Here is a 19,402-nt window from a genome sequence, read left to right as displayed (position 1 = left end):
TTGTTTGTTTGTTTGTTTGTTCATCACATCAAGATATTCACTGAGGCAGCTGTGTTTTCAAGTACAAATAGGAAACAATGAGTTATGAACAATGGAAATGTCCTAACCCCATGTGTTGTCTTATTACAATTTCAACGCATAATTGCTCACCCATAGTGAAGAAATAACTGCTGAATAAACAACGGGCCAAACAACAAATTATGAGCTCCACATTTATTCATTCAGACACTATTTAGAGACTCGAGGGTCTATTTACCACGATTAGTGGTCTGTTTTTAGGTGGAAACTAAGTTGTGTAAAGATCTGTGTAGGGTCGAAATGTTGTCCTGATTAAATTTTGTGGCTTGGAGGAAGTATGCAGGCGTTACTTTTTTCATTGTTGCAATGCTGACTGATCAGGAGGAATCATGTCTGTGATTTAATGCGTGAAAGAAGCACATGTAACATTTTCAGCACTACTGAAGACTTTAATCAGGCACTCAGAGGCACAAAGAATGATAAGAGAGAGTTATAAATGAAGCAGATAATTGCCTGCTTACAGATAATTACTCACTACTGCACTTATTAAATAGGCCTATTGGATTCTTTATATCTGTTTACAGCAATAATCATATCAAGGGAGCTTCAAAGTTTTAATCAAAAAATCTTCTTAATTGATTTTTTTGTAAATCTGAGAGGATTCTGATCTTTTTGCTGCGCTGATATTTCCTCACATATCCTTCATTGTTGTGAGGAGAATGCACACATGCAGATCACATTTATTCTTTTCATGAAAAAATTCTTAAGTTCAGTGTCAGAGAACACTTCATTTTCTGCTCCATTGTTTTCCAGACATGCACAGAGTGTGTCGTAAACAGTACAGCATCAAGTCCCATTTAGCAGCGCTTTATTCAGATCAGCTGCAGCTGGGCTCATGTACAAATGTAGTGTCAGTAAACACCCTGTTAAACTGAAACATGCCGTTACATAATTTCGCAGCCCCATATGTAGTATTTTCTCTTCTCACATATTTGAGCACATGACCGGGATGATACTTGTGTGTTTCACCCCTCAGGAGCGGCAGCGTCAGTGGACTCACCCTGAAACTGATCAAGGCGTCAGTGATGGAAATGCTGGACACTTTGTCCGATGATGACTACGTCAACGTGGCTAGGGTCGGTCTCTGCTACACTTACAGACTCATCATCACTGATTCACTGTTATTTCACACTTACGTGTTTTGGATTTGTTGAACTTGTTTCCTTAATTTCAGTCCATATTCCCATATTTGAGCCCTGACTGTGTCTCCTGCTGTGTTTCAGTTTAACGAGAAGGCCGAGGCGGTGGTGCCTTGCTTCAAACATCTAGTCCAGGCAAACGTGCGCAACAAAAAGATCTTCAAAGATGCAGTGCAGCAGATGCAGGCTAAAGGCACCACTGACTACAAGTCTGGATTTCATTTTGCCTTCAACCAGCTGTTAAATGTAAGTGACATATTGATTCAGATCAAGGTTTCCATGAGCTTATTCACTGGATTGACCAACCCAGCTGTTCATTCTCATTAATCCCCTTTTTTATTTTTTTATTTTTTTATTTTTTTCAGAAGACAAATGTCCCACGGGCCAACTGCAATAAAATAATCATGCTGTTCACTGACGGAGGAGAGGACAGAGCTCAGGACGTCTTCATGCAATACAACTGGCCCAATAAAACGGTTGGTTTCCTCTCATCATCTCACCATAACAGACTCCTTTAAGCCGCATGCAGCGTTTGAACAGGCGCGCTGTATTATCTAGATTTCCCTCTGAAGACTGTGTGTTTAATTTTCTCTGTTATCTCTTCCTAAGGTTCGAGTATTCACCTTTTCTGTGGGTCAACACAACTATGATGTCACACCTTTACAGTGGATTGCATGCACGAATAAAGGTGAGCCGAACCTCCTGCAGCTCATTTTATACCCCACATCATAACTGAATTGGCCCAGATTATCTAAAGAATAATACTACAAAAGGTTTTCACAAGGTAAGACTGAAGTCTTCACTTGCATTACAACAAAATAATGTACAGAGTTCATTGTCGGCAGAAACTGATTTAAGTGTTCTTACTTTTTTGGCCTTGTCCAAACACTTTAAAACACCGGTAGATAATGGATGTTTCGTGTGTAAAGCATCAGCAGTAAACTGAATAAATGTGCTTTAGCTTTGCAGATAACTTTTAAATTCATTGCTTTAATATGTCCACTAAATCTGTTCTTTAACATGATTAAATGTGTACTTAAATTAGTTAATCAAAGCTTAGACAAAATAAAAAGTGCACTAGGAACAAATAAATAAATAAATAAATCACTGAACTGAATGTACACACAGTACATACTGTGCTGTACAATGCACTGACCATAATAATGGGCCTCACTGTCAGATCTGTGAGTGGGCCAGCGTTGCTCACATCCGTTTCACTCATGTAGCAGATTTTTTCTGAGCTGAGAGCTAACATCGATCTCTCCAGGAGACCTAAAGTTGGTGCTCGTACAGGGACAGTGACTTACTGGCACTGGAATACTTGTGCACAGGAGTTGCCTCTCGATCATATAGAGCTGTTCTCCTTTTCTGATACAATAAGCTATCTGAGAGGGCAATGACCCTTTATGAGTTGAAATAAAAGAAAATTGTCATCTGATTATATCTATCCTGTTACATTTTTACCAACTAAGCAACATCAGAATCCTCAGACTGTCGCAGATCAGCACCTCCATTAAGTGAACTTCAAAGCAACACATGCAGTCAGTGTATTATGAATAATGTAATTTTATGAAATACATTCATTACACATGCTTTGTTATTGAATATTATAGCCTGAGTCATTTAAGCACCTTAAAAGACTATTTCTGTTGAATTCTAGTATAAATGTTAATAATCATTGGATTGCATTGTAGAACTAAAGCAATCAGTCACTATTTCCTGACATTCCTGACATTATAGACCAATAGATTACTAAATTAATTGAGAAAATAATAGATGATGAATAACATAATGTAATAATTAGTTGCTGAAACATGATGGAAACCAGATCCTATGTTAAAAAAAAGAAAGAAAGAAAAAAAGACTCACACAGACATTGTTTTTTCTGAAAACAAATGAGGTTATTTGGTGCTACAGGAGCTTTTAGGTTGGACTTTCTGCTGATCTAATGGTCTTGACCGAACTGTATAAATACAGAAAGCTCAGTTTAAAAGCTCCGTGGTATTCCTCTTTAAGCTTCCTATCTGTGGGATTTAAGTGGCTGAGTCACTGGTCTAGTAACATCTAGTGAAATCTGGAATATTTATGAGCACCACTCCTGTGTTTTCTAATAGCTCTCGCTCACACATGCTCTTCCTCTCTCTCTCTCTCTGTTTGTCTTTTTTCTCTGTCGCTTGCCAGGTTACTATTTTGAGATCCGTTCCATCTGTGCTATAAGGATTAACACCCAGGTGGGTTTGTCTAGTGCCTCCGACACAGCTGATCCCCGTTCTCTGTTTCTCCTTCTCCTTGTGACGCTCACTCACTCTGTAGAAACATCTACTTCCATTTGTTTGCACACCCACTCTCCCCCCGTGGCCTGATGTTGTTTGCTGTTTTGAAGCTGCAGTTGATCACATGCAGCATCTCTGTGTTTTGTCAGGAGTATCTAGACGTGCTGGGACGTCCCATGGTTCTGGCAGGAAGTGATGCCAAGCAGGTCCAGTGGACCAATGTGTATCAGGATGCTTTGGTGAGACAGCATGACCCCATTGGCTGAGTTTTATCAATAAGAAAAGCATCAAACATATATACACACTGAAAAAAGCTAATCATTTATATAACGTGTCTTTGTAGGGTCTTGGCATGGTAGTAACTGGGACTTTGCCTGTATTTAATCTCACCATGGATGGAAACTCACAGGTAACAAAACTGGAAATAACAAGACAGTTTTTATGTTTGCATATTGCAGGTTATGGTCCCTTTGTCTTTTTGTATATAATAAATATCGTAGCAGACCAAACCTATAAAAATTAATAGTTAGACATTTCGTGAAATTTGCTTTCTTGCCGAAAGTTAGGTGATAAGATTGACAACTCTCATATATGTACAGTAAAAATGAAGCGGCCAGTTAGCTTAGCTTAGCATAAAGACTGGAACCATAGGGAAACAGCTAGCCTGACTCTGTCCAAAGTTAACATCACTCCCGGCAAGAAAGCAAAGAAGCGAACTTCCCAGCTATTCCTTTAACTCACTGTATGTATTGATGCTGTTTTCTTATCAGAATCAGCTGATATTAGGTGTCATGGGAGTAGACGTGCATCTTGATGAGATAAAGCGACTCACACCACGTTACAATGTAAGAACACTTTTTTTTGTATATTTGTACCCTTGATGGACAATACAGACAGACACATGATTGCCATTCCTCACTTTTTGTGTCCAAAACAGCTTGGAGCCAATGGATACATATTTGCCATTGATCCAAATGGATATCTTCTCCTTCACCCTAATCTTCAGCCAAAGGTGAAACATACTTTCACTGCGGGATTATATTCAGTTGATGATTAGCATGCTGCTCTACCTGTTTTATGTTTATGTAAATGTATTTTTCCCACTTGACTCCTCTCAGCTTGTGAACCTACCTGAGCCTGTGACGCTGGACTTCCTAGATGCAGAGGTGGAGGACAGCAATAAAGAGGAGGTGAGCACTTAGTGCAGAGTGGAACTAAAAAGTTTCTGGTTTCAGGCATTTTCTGTTCCTTGCTGTTGTTAAGCTCACGTTTAAAGTTATTACCAGGCCAGCGAACAACATTATCTGCCTCAGGTGATTGAAGGCCCATGTAACGTGTTTGTGGCCGATAAAAAAATTGCTTTGTGTTTTGATTTTCTAGATCCGGCGACAGATGATTGATGGAAAACCAGGAGACATGCAGATAAAAACTCTTATCAAGTCAATTGATGAGGCAAGTAAATCTCTCTCTTCTCTGTAAGTCTGACTGTAGTTGTCATGTAGCGTTCACTAACATGTCGGATAAACTGTTCAATTGTCCTAATGCTTCAGTTACAATACAGTTTGTTACCATTACATTTTACCCATTCGCTTCATTGTAGTGATGACAGACCCGGTGACACACATACTCACAGATTTACAATGTTGTGTCCAAAGAAGCTGCTCGAACAGTTAAAACAAGTCTTATTTACCTTTATTATCCAAACTACCTATTTAGAGATGAGAGGTGTAACTGTAGGGCTGCGTTTTAGGTCAACTGCATCCTACTCAACTTACCACTGCACACAACTTGCTGCTTTTGCTCATTTGTTAGACTATCATAGTGATGTGCAGCATACTGAATGATGAGATGATGAGACAAGTGCTCTTCCTGTAGGCTGAGTCAGAAAGTACCTCTGCTGTGCAATAAATTTTTCAATTTTCAACTTTGGCTGTACGTTTATTTCTGAGCAAGTGGTTTAATAATTGTGTTAAAAGAGCACTTCACCAATTTAGTGCTGCATTCCTGTAACACTGTTGGACAGAAGACGGACAGTTTAAAAGAAATGATCAAATTTGATGCAGAAGAAGCAGAGATATTGTCTTTTTTATTTCACCCATTCTTCTTCCTTGTCAAAGGTGGCGCCTACATTACCAACGATGCAACTCAACTCGATTGACTCCACTGTACATATTCGAGTGTGTTATGGTAGTAGAGGCTAATGTAGCCTCAAGCAGAGATGAGTAGCAGGCTGCATAGGTCTGGTAACATCACTTCTTTCAGACTCCACAGCCCCAGATTTTTTTTTTCCCATTTTCAAACTTGTAGTCTTCAGCCTCAACTGACACTGCCTCAAGTGACATCAGAATTTGCACAGCTCCCATACAACCTTTTCACATATGCAGTAGTACATATGTAGTAGTACAGATGTTTGAAGTGTAAAATTGATTGAATTCCCCTTTAGAGGCCCAATCCTTAATTTTCTGACAGTATAAATGTTTTCACTTTACCATGTGCGAATTTGAATTCACACATTTCACACACTACTAGTTGATAAAACCTCGTCATCTTGTTGAGAAAACAATCTCAAAACAAGGCCCTTTTAGTAACTGTTCTCTTGAAGCTGGTGATTAAAATTGTATCAACTGATATGTGAAATAAGAAGAAAAAGAAGGTGTAAGTGGGTAAACTGTAGCTCGTTTACTTTGGTATTTTTGACTGAAGTGTGTGTCACCTTTATTGTAGCAATACATCGATGAGGTACGCAGGGGTTACACATGGACTCCTATCAATGGTACAGATTACAGGTGAGTGGCTATAATGATATGAATCACAAATAATAACCAACCAGCTGCAGATGGATGAGGACTGTGATGGATTCACTCTGTACAATTCAAAACAACCTTCCTATCTGTGTTTCCTCATTCATTCACCCATCTACCTGTTGTGATGCTGCCACCTGCAGTCTTGGTTTGGTATTACCTCCATACAATGAGTATTACATCCAGGCAGACCTAAGTGATGTGATGCTGCAGCTCCAGTGTGAGTACCTGTAGGCAGAGCTTTCAAATCTGTTTTAGAAAGATGAAACACAGAGATGAGATGAAAAACGTATCATCATCCTCTTTCTCTGTTACAGATATGCAGTCGTTACTGCCCAGCTCCTTTGAATCATCTGGACATGTATTTCTGGCTCCTAGGTGACTTTTCTTTTTCTTTCTCTCTACTCTTTCTCTGTCTGTAAGTAAATGACAGGTTCTGATTTATTCCTGTCTCTTTGCAGGGAATACTGCAAGCGTCTCCAGCTTTCTGACAACAACACACAGTTTTTGCAGAACTTCCTCTCTCTCATGCTGGACATTTCCCCAGAGTCTGATGAGTGTGAGTTACACAAGTGTAATACAGCTTTTAGTGGTATTTTTGGCCACTGTTCAAGAGACACAGATGCGATTATCTGCAATTCTTATTGTCTCAGGTGACCAAGGCCTCATCCACAACCTGATTTTGGATTCTCGGATTATTGGGCAGCTGGCCTCACGCGTATGGAAGAACAAGGACCTCAATTCGTGAGTTGTTGCTCTACACAGCATTCCCTCACACTGTTCACTGTGGCGAAAAGCTTGCCTTTCAGAACAAGACAACTCATACAAAACAGAACTTGCTGAGTAAAAATCCATTCTTACAGGTACGGCTTCCTGGCTGTATTTGCATCCACAGATGGAGGAATAACACGAGTTTTCCCCAACTTGTAAGTAAGATTAATTTACTCACTGGAGCAGAGAAATATGGAAGTAATCTCACACACTTAAAACGCTGAATGCTTTGTGTTATGTTTGTACAGGGCCTCTGAGTTATGGGATGAGGATCCTGAACCCTTCAATTCAAATTACTACAGACGGAGCCTCGACAACAAAGGTTACATGTTCAGAGCTCCATCTAGAGCCTGTGAGTAACTGAGCAAACCCATTTTCATGTGCCTGACTTCACTTTGTACAATGAGGCTTTACTGTAAATGTTGATTAAAGTGGCTATAATCAATAGTTCATAATACCAAAGGCTCAAATGAACAAATAACTATCACCTGACTCTACAGTTTCCCCTCAAGTCTACGGAACTTTATAGTGTCTTTTAGCCTATTGTTTTGGTTTTGTGGCCCACAACTTTACTGTTTTGATTCAGTCTCAGGGCTCTCATAGCGCCACTTTGGCTGCAGCAGGCAGCTGTTTTCAGCAAGAAAAGCTCAGCACCAAACTTCAGGGGTCCATTTCTTAAAGCAGGTTTAGTGAAAACTCAGAGTCTGTTAATTCTGAAATGAGTTTTCCGTTTCAAAAAGGGAGGTAACTCAAACCAGAGAAAGAGGGGTAACCTGTTCCAGAGAGAGTGGTAACTTAAGCTCTCGGTCAGTTACCATAGTAACAGACTCTATGAACCTAACCTGGTCGGGACCAGGTTTTTCTCAATGAACCTCGAGTTTCTCTCTGTCTCCGCCCTCTTTCAGAGCCACACACTCCATTTGATTTCCTCATTCATTCAATCAGCAGGTGAGTTTCTGTCATTAAAAAAAATCAGTGTCAGTATATTAGAAGTCCATTAGGCACAGTAGGTGGCGACTTTTTTCACTAACATGGCATGTCCCTTTGATAATGATCTTGTGGATGAAGGTTCAGCATTACTGCGCAGAGAATTAAATATTCGTCGGTAGATGGTTATCAGACCGCGCATAGATGTTCTAGCATTTCCAGACAATTATCTTTTTGAGCGGTACCGTTTCACGTCACAGTCCATCAACTACATACACAACCTAATCCGTCCATACATTTGCAACATTACCAATCGTAGTCATGCTCTCACATCCCAGCAGATATTGTGTGTTGCACTGCATTTCTTTGCAAACGGAAGTTTTTTGTACAATGTCGGAGCCAGCCACTGGCCTTCCTAAATTCTGGCTTAGGGCCAGCTCCTCTGCCTCCGTTAGAGGTGGCGGTGCTGGGCCACCACTCGTTTTACGGGCATCTGCCTTCTTTCTGTTGGCTGAGTAGAAGTCTGTGTTAGTTTAAATAGGCTTAATTATTTAAAAGAACATGATGTAGATGAGAAGACATTTATGTGTGTGAAACCAGCATTATGTTGGGGATAAAACAACTGCACAGTCAAAGAGCCACTTAATATTTACTTTACAATGTAAAACAAAGTGAGGTACCCCCATGAGATAATGCTTAGGTTTTACCTGTTTGAACAATGTTTTTATATTTCATCCTAAGCTGCTGTCAAGTGCGCTTCTCCCTCGCGGGATTGCACCTAAATGAAATAAATGAATAGTCGACCATTCAAGCAGTTTTCCCCTGTAATATTATTGTGATTGCAAAGGACTACATTCAAACTTACGCATTGACCCGAGCAGCAATGTTCTCCCACGCCGTGTCCCTCTCTTTTGCAGCTGCAGTGGTGTTGCACTTCTTTCTTAAAACATGTTCAAACTCACCGTATGAGCGCATTAAGATTTCTAGTTCTAGTGGGGCGAAAAACGCAGCCCTCCTCTTCCCTGTTGCCATGGTGACTCGTTGAATCGGGGCACCATTGATGCTGGCTTTTTATAGTTGTGGTGCATGCGCTTAACTCCAGGTGAAACTACTCCGAGTTGATTAAACTGACTCAAATCAGCTGTTCTGGAGCCGGAAACTCAGAGTTCCCTATCTCAGAGTAGATCAACTCAGAGTTCAGGATTAGACTCAGAGTTTGTTGAACCTGCTTTGTGAAACGGACCCCAGGTAGATACAGTTAGCGACTGGCTGGTAAACACAGTGGAGCAGCTAAAGAGCCACATATTTCCCTCAGGACTGGTGGAGACCAAAAACAGAGCTAAAAGGAGAGTGAATATTGAACTTACATTTGCCAGATGGCCAGAAACACAACTCCAATTGAATGATAATGTTGCTCTGTAATTGCTGGATGTGTAAATAGGCTACTATTTGCTAAAAATTTCACTACATCAACTCAATAGCTTATAATATGTCAGTGTTGTGTTTAGAGCTTGTTTATGTTTGCCCCCGAGTGGCCAAAAAAATTAGTTAGTGCAGGTTTAATGAAAGAGACGTCAGTTTATTGAATGAAACTTTACTATAAATGTTGATTGAGTGACAATGAAAATCTAATTTTAAACAACCCTGACCCTGAGATGAGTTTGTGAGACAAGATGATGTCACGATCTTCATCAGGGATTGGAACTATCGCAAGTGTCATCGTATGACCTAAGTGTGTCTTCTGGCAGGGGTTACAATCACTCCCCCATATACAACCATGTATTACCACGTAATCAGTGCCCCACACTTAGGTCACATGATGAAATGATGATAATGAGCTCGTTCCAGTTGCTGATGAAGACCGTGAGATGTGGTTGAAAGCTTTGAACCTTGAGTTGAGGTCATTTTGTCCCACATCCTCAACCCAAGGTCACTCAGGTGTTTGTCGCTCAACTGCAAAATAATACACAATTTCAGTCAAACATTTAAAAAAAGATAAATTCAGCATTCATATCTATGTGACATCAGACTATGACCTCACATCATGTTTTGTTTCTGAACAGCCTTGGACGACCCTGTAGGTGCAGAAAACGGCACAGTTGGAATTGTGGTTAGTTCAGCTATAGAAGTTAATTTAGGAGGCAAACTTCTCAAACCTGCAGGTAAGAAAACTACTTCTGAGCCAACTTGATGAGATATCTTGTGAAATGTGGTACTACTGCTTTTCCTCTTACTACTTGCTAAAATGCTGCTTCTGGCCTCTTTGTCACTCTCTCGTCAGTGGTTGGAGTGAAGCTGGACTTGGAGGCGTGGGTAGACAAGTTTAAGATCCTGGCCAGCAATGTGTCAGACAATCGTCAGGGCTCACACAAGGTACAGCACAATGTGGCAATGATCCTTAATCACACTGCTTTAGACTTAACTTTAAAAAGTGACATTTTTGTCTCATTAAACATTTTTTTAAACAGTGCGGACCATCCAGGAGTTGTGAGATGGACTGTGAAGTCAACACTGATGTAAGAACTTTTCTTATTTCACACAGCAAGTAGACTGTAGCAGACTGACGTTTGATAAACATCACATTCCTGAGGGTTGAATTTGTTCTGCAAAACTAAAAATACATATTTAAATGTAATTCACCCATGGCCCTTGATTTGTGTTTTGAATGTGAATCCACAGACCTGCTTACAGTCTGTTTGGCTGTGAGTTCAAATTTTACCTTGTGAGATATTACACTCATCTTAACCAGTCATTTGCTCAGCAGGGAATCCTAAAATCTAATTTCCTTAAAATATGCAAAAACTGTCAGTGGGGTGAGATAACATGTTTACATACAGTACATTTTCATATACTCTACATGTAATAAATGTGTACCAGCATGTGTGAACATTTTCTTTTTACTTAAGTTTCGTACACTTGCCTGGAGGTTTTTACAATCTGCTTTTTCCTCTTATAAGATCCTTTTCTGCTATTGTTCAGTGCTGTGTGTGCAGCTCTCTTGATAACTGCTAACTGTGTCGTCTGTAGGACCTCCTGTGCTATCTCATAGATGATGGTGGGTTCCTGGTTATGTCCAATCAGAGAGATCACTGGAAAAAGGTGCGTCTGCGTGTGATGATGAGCTTTCTTTTCTGTACCATCTGCTCTGTGCTTCTAGTAGAAAGTGCACTATGTGCCTTATTTGAGTATGTTTGTTGTGTGTTGTTAAAAGAGATGCATAGCAAAGGTACCAATCAGGCTTCCAGGGACACAAACAGATCTTATTGATAGATGTTGTTATTGCATGTTTTGTATCATGTCTCTCTCTCAACTATTCAACTTAACTAAAATATTCACAAAGCATCTTCTCAGTTCAGATCAGTTCATTTATCACTGTAGGGCCAAATGAAAAAAATATACAGTATATATTGTAAACAACCATGAGTAGAAGGAAACAAGTGGAAACCAGCAGTAGGGTTTATGTTAAACTACTGTGTGGTGTTGTTTCTCTGATGCACTTTTTTAACTTCACTGTAACTGTCTTTCCTTTCATTCCATCACAGATCGGCCTCTTCTTTGGCGACGTGGACCCTTACCTAATGCACGCACTCTACAACAATTCTATCTTCACTCGACGTCAGTCTTTCCACTACCAGTCTGCATGTGAACCGGTCAGCAGCAGCCACACCGGTGCAGCACCCAGAGGCATCTTTGTGGTAAGAGGTCATTTAGGTTCTGGGACATTTAATAATTTGGTTTAAGATGATGGAAGAGTCTCGTCTTAACTATTCGCTGTTTCTGCAGCCGTCCATCGCTGACATCCTCAGCTTGGCCTGGTGGACGTCCACATTGGCATGGTGAGACTTTGTTGACTGCAAATCAAATGACACCGAGAGCATGCGAGGTGGCCTTTAAAACAATCTTAACTGTGTCCAGACTTCTGCACATGAAAGCAGGAAGGCAACCTTTTTTTTGATGCTTGTCAGCTGCCGCACTATGCTCAACTATTTTCAGTTCAGTGTTATTGTAGCCTTGACATGTGTTTGCTGTTATTTATTGATGTTTCCAGAATGCACTTTGTTCTTTAATAAGGTGCAATGTGATCACCTCTGCAGGTCTGTGATGCAGCAGCTACTGTACGGACTGGCATACAACAGCTGGCTCTACCAAGGTGGATTTGTGCATCTTAATGCAATCTTTCTGTGTACATGTGTATTTGTGTGTGTGTGTGTGTGTGTGTGTGTGTGTGTGTGTGTGTGTGTGTGTATGTGTGTGCACATAAATGTCTGATTAATTAATTAATCAGTGAATCTATTACTGAATACAATTTAAGGTTCATTACTTTCTATTTCTATTTTTTTAAGTGATGAAAATCTGGGTGAAAGTCCTTATTGAAAATATAATTTACAGCACAAACGTGTTTTAACCATTTATTTTTTGTACCTACTTTAGAGGTTTTCTCCTATATTTTTCGACTTGCTGTTCTTGTAACAAGAGGATGTTGTTGAAGTATACAATGTGTTCTCACCAGGAAAGTGTGAAAACAGCAAGTTTTGTACATAAAATCTGGGTGAAATCAGTGTAAACGGATCTTTTAAAAAGTCTTAAGTCCCAGAAAAAACTGAAAATGATAATCCTTAAGAATGTTTTATAAAAACTATATAAAATGCTAAACTTAGATGTGTGTTGGCCTTCTAGATGATGTCCTGGTAGAAGGTTTTGAGACAAGGGAGAGCAGCTGTGTGACCATCCAAAGCCAGTTCTACTTTACAAACACCACCAACTCCTACAATGTGCTGCAGGACTGTGGAAACTGCTCACGGTGTGTTTTTCTGGAGCGTCAGCAGAATGTGTTCAGAGTCTGTATATTTTATCATACCTGTAATGTACATACAGCACTCTGTGGACTAGATATCCATCACTGTCTCCAATAGGCTGTTCCATGCAAAGCGGATAGAAAACACCAACCTCCTTTTTGTGGTCGCTGAGACGCTTCCCTGCAGCTCCTGTGAGATAGAGAGGCTGACCCAGGTCAGGACAGAGTGTATCCTTTCACATACTCAGCACATATGTGCTGGAGGTGCAACCTCATCCATCTTGTGTGGCAGTAAATTTTACTGTTACCTCCATAACTAAAGACAAACAGTCCAGGAGGAGAATCCATGTGAAGTACTGAGCAACGCACGGTATCGTAAAGGCCCATCTTCCTGTTTTGACTACAGTGCCTTAGTAAGTAGAAACAGTATAAATGCAAACATGCAAATTATTATTTCAATTGATTCCTTAAATGAATTGTTAGACATTTAGGGAAATACACTTATTTACTTTTTTGCCATTAGCTACATAAGAAGATTGATACCACTCTCATGTTTGAACAGTTCAATATGAAGCTACTGCCAGCAGCTGGTTAGCTTAGCTTAGCACAAAGAGTGAAAACAGGTGGAAACAACTAGCCTGACTCTGTCCAAAGGTAACAAAATCCACCTATCAGCAACTCAAAAGCGTATTAATGAACACGTGGTATAGCTTGTTTAATTTGTAAAAAAAAATAAGCGTAAAAAGGACAATATGTGGTTTTAAGGGGATTTATGTGACAGACTGTTTCTTGGCTGGGTGCTGTGATTTTCTGGAGTCTCTGCTGGTTGCCTGGCAACTTCACAGTGATGATAAGTCACTAGAGAGTCACTGCGACTGGCCATCTGTGATTTTGTTACCTTCGGATAGAGCCAGGTTAGCTGTTTCTCCCTGTTTCCAGTGTTTGTGCTAAGCTAAGCTAGTGGTAGCTTCATATTTAGTGTACAAACATGAGAGTGGTATTGATCTTCTCATCCAGCTCTTGGCAAGAGAGCAAATATGTCAACATGTCAAACTCTACCTTTAATGTACATAATATTATGAATCATTTATTGTTTGCTCTCATTGCAGGAAAACACATCAGAGTGTGGACGGGGTCATTCTCTGCAGTCCTCTATAGGAGTCCTTCTCTTCATTCAGCTTGTTCTGCCCCTATTTCATCTCTGACACGTGCAAACAGTCTAACTGAACATCTTTCATCTCTTTGGGTTTAGGCTCGGATCTACTGAAGGTCAGATCAAACCGCAACTGCAAAATTATTCTTTTTTTTATCTACAAACAGCACACAGTGCATTGTCCGTCAGAAAAAAAATACCTGGATTAGCTCGTAGTGTTTTTTGCCTTATTGCTTATGCATTTGTTGGTGTTTCACGGCTTTAGTGCAAAATACAGGAGGAGAATGTGTTGAGTGTGCATGCTACTTAAACTAGGACAAGCATGTTTGGAACTTTTTGCACACAGGCGCGGCCATGAATACAATCACCAGAAAGTCAGGGAGGCAGTTGAAATGTACTTTTTAACAATCCAACAAATAATCTCCCAGCTGGAACTGATGTCAATTGTTAGTGTGAAATGTGGTGGTGACAAATTCTGGGTTTTCAGAGCTCTTATCATCACTTTCTGACACCCTGTTGACCAACTCTGAATATGATTGATATGCATTTTCTGCTAAAGTCTTAATATTATTGCGTGTTGAAAGCAGCCCATATACATAGATTTACAGTTTCCATACAGTAGAACTGCTGGGTAAATCTCTCTGGAGGCTTTTACTGTATCATGAAGCAAGATTAGTGGCTATCTTTGGGCTTGACTCAAGTTTTCCGGTATCACGATGCTGGCTCACTTTTAATCAAGGTAGATCACCATGGTAACAGCATACAGTACACAGCTTAACTTCAGAGGATCAGATCAAACTTATCAACAGTCCAACTTATGACCAATCAGCTCAATCCTGTAGGATCCTGACATGAATAAAAGTACTGAGTTTGCAATAAAGTGACTAATAAAGAGGAACTTTTATAGATAATTAGAATCACTTTGATAATAACCATGATGAATAATGTCAACAGGAGAAATACTTTTTTCACAAAAATATTATCAGTCTGGGTTTTAAAACATGACTTCTAACAAAGAGAGTTTACCACATTAACAGCGTAACTAATGGCTGCATATTAATTACGTATATTCGTTAATGTACAGGTACATTAATGAATTAATGTGAATCAACAAAGTAAATTATAAATGCAACATGTCAGTCAGACAGACCTCATCAGGTATTTATTTTAAATTATCTTTACTTTCCTCTCTGCTATGGTTGCAGGAAGATGTTTACTTTTAGCTGTTTTTAAGTGTATCACTTATTCTTAACAGCTTGTTCATCATGTGACAAAAAGAAAAAAAAAAATGTCACTGTGGAAATTACGTACAATATGGATATTTTCCATACTACTTCTAGACGAATGGACATGTTTAAAAATACCGACCCTGGTTAGAAAGGCTGATATAATAATTCCTAAAGACCTACTTTCAATGTTGTGATATTATTCTTAATGTTTCTACAGCGTCTTGTTCTTTTGTAGTTGTGTGATTATATTGTATATCTTTTACCTTGCAGAGTATCACTTTGTGCTGCAGCAGTTCTGTTGCTGTTACATGTAATTAAAAACTCAAAGCTGGATAGAAGAGAATTAACTGAGCAAGCGTCGGGCTCAGTGACGGTCACCCAAAGAGAGCCGGACTAAGTTGAATTTGTTTCGTGATACAGGCCCCAGGGCATTTACACAACTGACAATTTTACATTGTGCACAACACAGATGGAGCTGCAGCATGAAAATGTAAATAAATAACAGACAGAAGCTGCTGCTGGGTGAGCCTCACAGTTGAAATGTCCCATCTGCAGTTTGCTCAGACGTTGCTTGTGGCAACTTTTGCTGTTTTTAACTCAAAATGAATAATCTGCGCCTGTTTTCATTTGCATGTCTGGTCCTAGTCAGTGTCTTTGCACATGCGGGAGCTCCTGCACCCACAGCAGTTTTTACATGACAGTAGATCCGGGCCTTAACCTCACATTCACTTCAGTGTCTTTGATTTTTGCCAAGACAGTTTCAGTACATCACACGACCCAGAATGATTTCCCTCTGCCCTCTCGAGTCTCTTAAATCTACTAAATCCAACCGGATATCAGGCAGAATTTAAATGAAAAGTATTTTTTCCCTAAATGTATTTTCTCAGAGCACTTTGACATGTGAGACAACAGATTAGAAAAGCCAGTATGATGAAAAATAACCAGTGTTAGACCTCGTAACACATATCAGTGATGAAACATCTGTGGAGTAAGTAAATGTTTTGTTTTTTTGAAATACTTCCACAGATACCTGTTATGTTCTTGAAGTGCTTCCAGTCAAATAAGAAGTTGTTAAAGGATGTGAAATAAGACAAAAACAGACCAAAATTATCCCAAAAACAAAAGGAATGTAGGGACATGTGACAATGCACAGTGTTCAGTCCAGTAATGCTGTGATAATTGGATTCTAGGATTAATTATTGTGACTTACATTTCCAGTGATCTACATACATTATCTTATGTAGTCTTTTAGCACAAAACACGCCCAGGAGTCAGTGTGTCAGTGGCTGACATTTCTTTAAACGTGCTGCATCATTTGTTTGATTGATGGGAAGCTCTTTGTCCATTTTTGTCCCATCTTGTATTGCCACTATTTGTCAAATCTGAATTTATGCACTTGTGTATGCTTCTATATGGGGAATGTAGCTTCTGAACAGCTTTCAGTGTTATCAATATGTTATTGGTATGTGATGCTTTTTTGGCCCTCTGTCCAGATTCTCTTGATCTCCTATTGAAAGTGATGATTCGCTGTGGGGGAACATTTCTGTTTTATCACACGTGCCTCGTCATGGTAGCTGTAATCTGATCCAACAGTCAGACTTTTGACATCAGATTGAAGCTATAAAAGCAGTCACCAGTCTGCCCAGTACTGTATGTACGGGATCACTTATATTGGAGTTAGTAAGTTTGTTAAATCTATACAATTAAATTGATTTATTTCAAAGTTATATCTGGTTAAATGTTAGCCCCATAACACTGAAATAATGACGAGAACTGAAGGGAATAGTCGATAAATTGATCGCTCAATAGACATGAACTTAATCACAAACTATTTTGATGTTTGATGGAGTTTTCAGATGATTAATTGAGAAAATAATTTTCAGATTGATTCATAATGAAACTAATCAAGAGTTGCAGTGCTAATAATGACATATAATATATATTTTATGAATAGAGATCTGTGGCTGGAAGGCAAACAGGTGAAAATATGTTTTATTTGATGTTCAAACAGTGATTATTCAGTACTGTGTCATTTGGAGTTGGCAAAAATGTAATTTAAACATTCTTTCCAATAAAGTTTATTTGAGTTTGAACTGAATTCAGTATATGTGATATGAAAACACATTAGAATAAGTTAACAAATTTGATTCTAGTGCAGAAAGTGACAGGAAGTGACTAACAGTGTCAGTTCTGTGCATCCTGTCAGCTGCAGGTGTATCGGAGTCTCATTCATGTGCAGTTACGTGTGATGAAACCCTTGAAACATTCTCCCTCAGTGATTCATCAGGCCCTGATGTCTTTTTGTTGTTACCATTTGATCTGGTTACAGAGTTAATGGGGGATATTTTTTTAAAAAAGGGGGAAAAAAAAGCTTTTTTTGACAAAATATTTGTAAAACGCTGTTTTTCTCCGTCTGCCTGGTGTTCCACCCAGCAGTGCCTTGTTGCACTCGTTTTGGATGGCAGGAACATTTGGATCATCTTAGATGCGGACGTTCATCCTGCAGGCCGTGTGAAAGACGCACTTGAATTTCCAAAGGTTGCAGCGGTTCAACTCTGAATGGACTTCTAGGTCAGGGGGGAAAAAAGGAGAAAAACAAAAAAACATGGCTCTTCATGAACTAATGAAACATTTGTAAAGAGCGCAACAGACATGTGTTCAGCAGCAGGCCACCCCTCCTGCCTTTTTCATGGGAAGATGTTTGAGAACACACCCTGCTGCCCTTCTGCTACGCGTCGTTTTATCTCTACACTGTGGTTCAGCCTTGAATCAAAGCACAGACACTGTCCATTTTCAACGATTTCTACTTTGTCCCATCTGCACACTGTATATTCTATATTTGAAGCCTGTCAGAAACTCTTTTTTTTCCATTACGACTGACTGAAACAAACGAGTGAATGTTTATGTACAGTATACGTTACTGTTGTGCATCTCTGCTGTACCCGAGCATGGTGGGGACCCGGAGAAGCAGATTAAAAGCTCAACACTGTTTGGAGACCTCAGCAACAACACTGCTTTCAGAAAAAAAACAACAACACAAAAAGCAGCTTTTCATCTGCATCAGTATAAAAACAACACTGTTGTACATTGAGGAAAGACATTTTGTGAAAGTCTTTATATCCTACAATATATTACTACTGTTGAGGTCAGTGTTGTAGTTTCGTTCTAAATTTACCGGTATTTATTTGCATGATCTTTTGAACAATCTACAGATTTGTGTACATAGTTTGATGGATATTTTACATTCCTTTCCACGTCCAGCTCTCCAGTGCTGTGGGGAGAAAGTGATGGAGCCCTCAGCGGGTGTTTTCGGGTGATGTTTGGGGGCCTCAGAGTCCCTTCTGCTGTGTGTAAAAATGAACGAAGCTGAAAGTTTGACTTCAGTGAAGCCTACAATAACTGTCAGTGTTTGCAATTTAGGTATTTTTTGCAGCAAGTAAAAGTTTAGAGTAATGAGCAACATACTGCCTGATTAAACATATGTCATTTATTTAGGAAAAATGTCGCCAAGCGAAATAATAAGACTGGAAATGATTTATGCATTTAAAGCTGTAACAAATAAGGCAGAAGCATGTGTGGGGATTATTAATGAACTTTGTTTATGAAAAAGTGTTGCTTATTTAATTTATATATGTATGAATTATTTTATTTATTTGTTTATTTATGTATTTATTTGGGTATTGTGAATAATATTTGTATTGAACAGGAAAGGAACTGAATGTGTTTGAAGCTTGCGTGGGCACAAAAAGCAGTTTACAAAAACAAAATAGTAAAACAGACAAAAAAAAATATAAATATATATATATATACTGTACATCTATGTCCTTTTATTTATGGAGTATCAAAAAGATAAGAATGTTCATGTTTTTTGCTGTAACTTTGCTTTTCATTTTGCTGACGTTGTCGTTTACTCGGGACAGTTTCCTCTCTTTGTGCCAGTCTCCAACGCCACCTCATTTTTGTACAGACAATGTGAAGCAGTCAGCAGGTGATGAAGGCTTAACTTTGTAAAGATTTTGTCAGTCACATTACGAAATGGATATTTAAATGTTTATATCTTTGGTGATTAAAATGCTATTGATATTTTTCACTTCAGCTCTGGATCGTTATTGTTCCTAAATGTTTAATATGCTGGTTGGACTGCATTCATGCAGTGATGAAAACAAATCTTTTATAAAACCAGTCATGTTAAATATATAAAGGGACATGAAACTGCCATGTTTATATTATTTCATA

At 39.1% G+C, this 19,402-nt stretch overlaps 1 protein-coding gene across 2 annotated transcripts in view; it reads left to right on the top strand.

Annotated features, from left to right (window-relative positions):
- The window catches only part of LOC137181487 (voltage-dependent calcium channel subunit alpha-2/delta-2-like), a 38,809-nt gene extending 19,553 nt beyond the window's left edge, over positions 1 to 19,256 (top strand). For both annotated transcript variants that reach the window (XM_067587222.1, XM_067587223.1), the window contains exons 10-38: positions 1,055 to 1,154; positions 1,302 to 1,463; positions 1,583 to 1,693; positions 1,827 to 1,905; positions 3,399 to 3,448; positions 3,640 to 3,729; positions 3,834 to 3,899; positions 4,261 to 4,335; positions 4,428 to 4,502; positions 4,609 to 4,680; positions 4,871 to 4,942; positions 6,215 to 6,276; positions 6,435 to 6,511; positions 6,609 to 6,669; positions 6,753 to 6,850; positions 6,945 to 7,035; positions 7,155 to 7,217; positions 7,311 to 7,414; positions 10,053 to 10,151; positions 10,271 to 10,362; positions 10,458 to 10,505; positions 11,017 to 11,088; positions 11,532 to 11,684; positions 11,773 to 11,825; positions 12,084 to 12,139; positions 12,667 to 12,790; positions 12,903 to 13,012; positions 13,115 to 13,197; positions 13,894 to 19,256. In XM_067587222.1, the coding sequence (XP_067443323.1) occupies positions 1,055 to 1,154; positions 1,302 to 1,463; positions 1,583 to 1,693; positions 1,827 to 1,905; positions 3,399 to 3,448; positions 3,640 to 3,729; positions 3,834 to 3,899; positions 4,261 to 4,335; positions 4,428 to 4,502; positions 4,609 to 4,680; positions 4,871 to 4,942; positions 6,215 to 6,276; positions 6,435 to 6,511; positions 6,609 to 6,669; positions 6,753 to 6,850; positions 6,945 to 7,035; positions 7,155 to 7,217; positions 7,311 to 7,414; positions 10,053 to 10,151; positions 10,271 to 10,362; positions 10,458 to 10,505; positions 11,017 to 11,088; positions 11,532 to 11,684; positions 11,773 to 11,825; positions 12,084 to 12,139; positions 12,667 to 12,790; positions 12,903 to 13,012; positions 13,115 to 13,197; positions 13,894 to 13,989 (2,494 nt within the window). In that variant the 3' untranslated portion in view covers positions 13,990 to 19,256. The remainder of the gene's footprint in view (positions 1 to 1,054; positions 1,155 to 1,301; positions 1,464 to 1,582; positions 1,694 to 1,826; positions 1,906 to 3,398; positions 3,449 to 3,639; positions 3,730 to 3,833; positions 3,900 to 4,260; positions 4,336 to 4,427; positions 4,503 to 4,608; positions 4,681 to 4,870; positions 4,943 to 6,214; positions 6,277 to 6,434; positions 6,512 to 6,608; positions 6,670 to 6,752; positions 6,851 to 6,944; positions 7,036 to 7,154; positions 7,218 to 7,310; positions 7,415 to 10,052; positions 10,152 to 10,270; positions 10,363 to 10,457; positions 10,506 to 11,016; positions 11,089 to 11,531; positions 11,685 to 11,772; positions 11,826 to 12,083; positions 12,140 to 12,666; positions 12,791 to 12,902; positions 13,013 to 13,114; positions 13,198 to 13,893) is intronic.
- Positions 19,257 to 19,402: the final 146 nt, after the last annotated feature.

Source organism: Thunnus thynnus, chromosome 4 (genome assembly GCF_963924715.1).
Source record: "Thunnus thynnus chromosome 4, fThuThy2.1, whole genome shotgun sequence".
Classification (NCBI taxonomy): domain Eukaryota; kingdom Metazoa; phylum Chordata; class Actinopteri; order Scombriformes; family Scombridae; genus Thunnus; species Thunnus thynnus.
The sequence above is the reverse complement of the archived record's forward strand: the minus strand, read 5'-3'. Positions and strand labels throughout refer to the sequence as shown.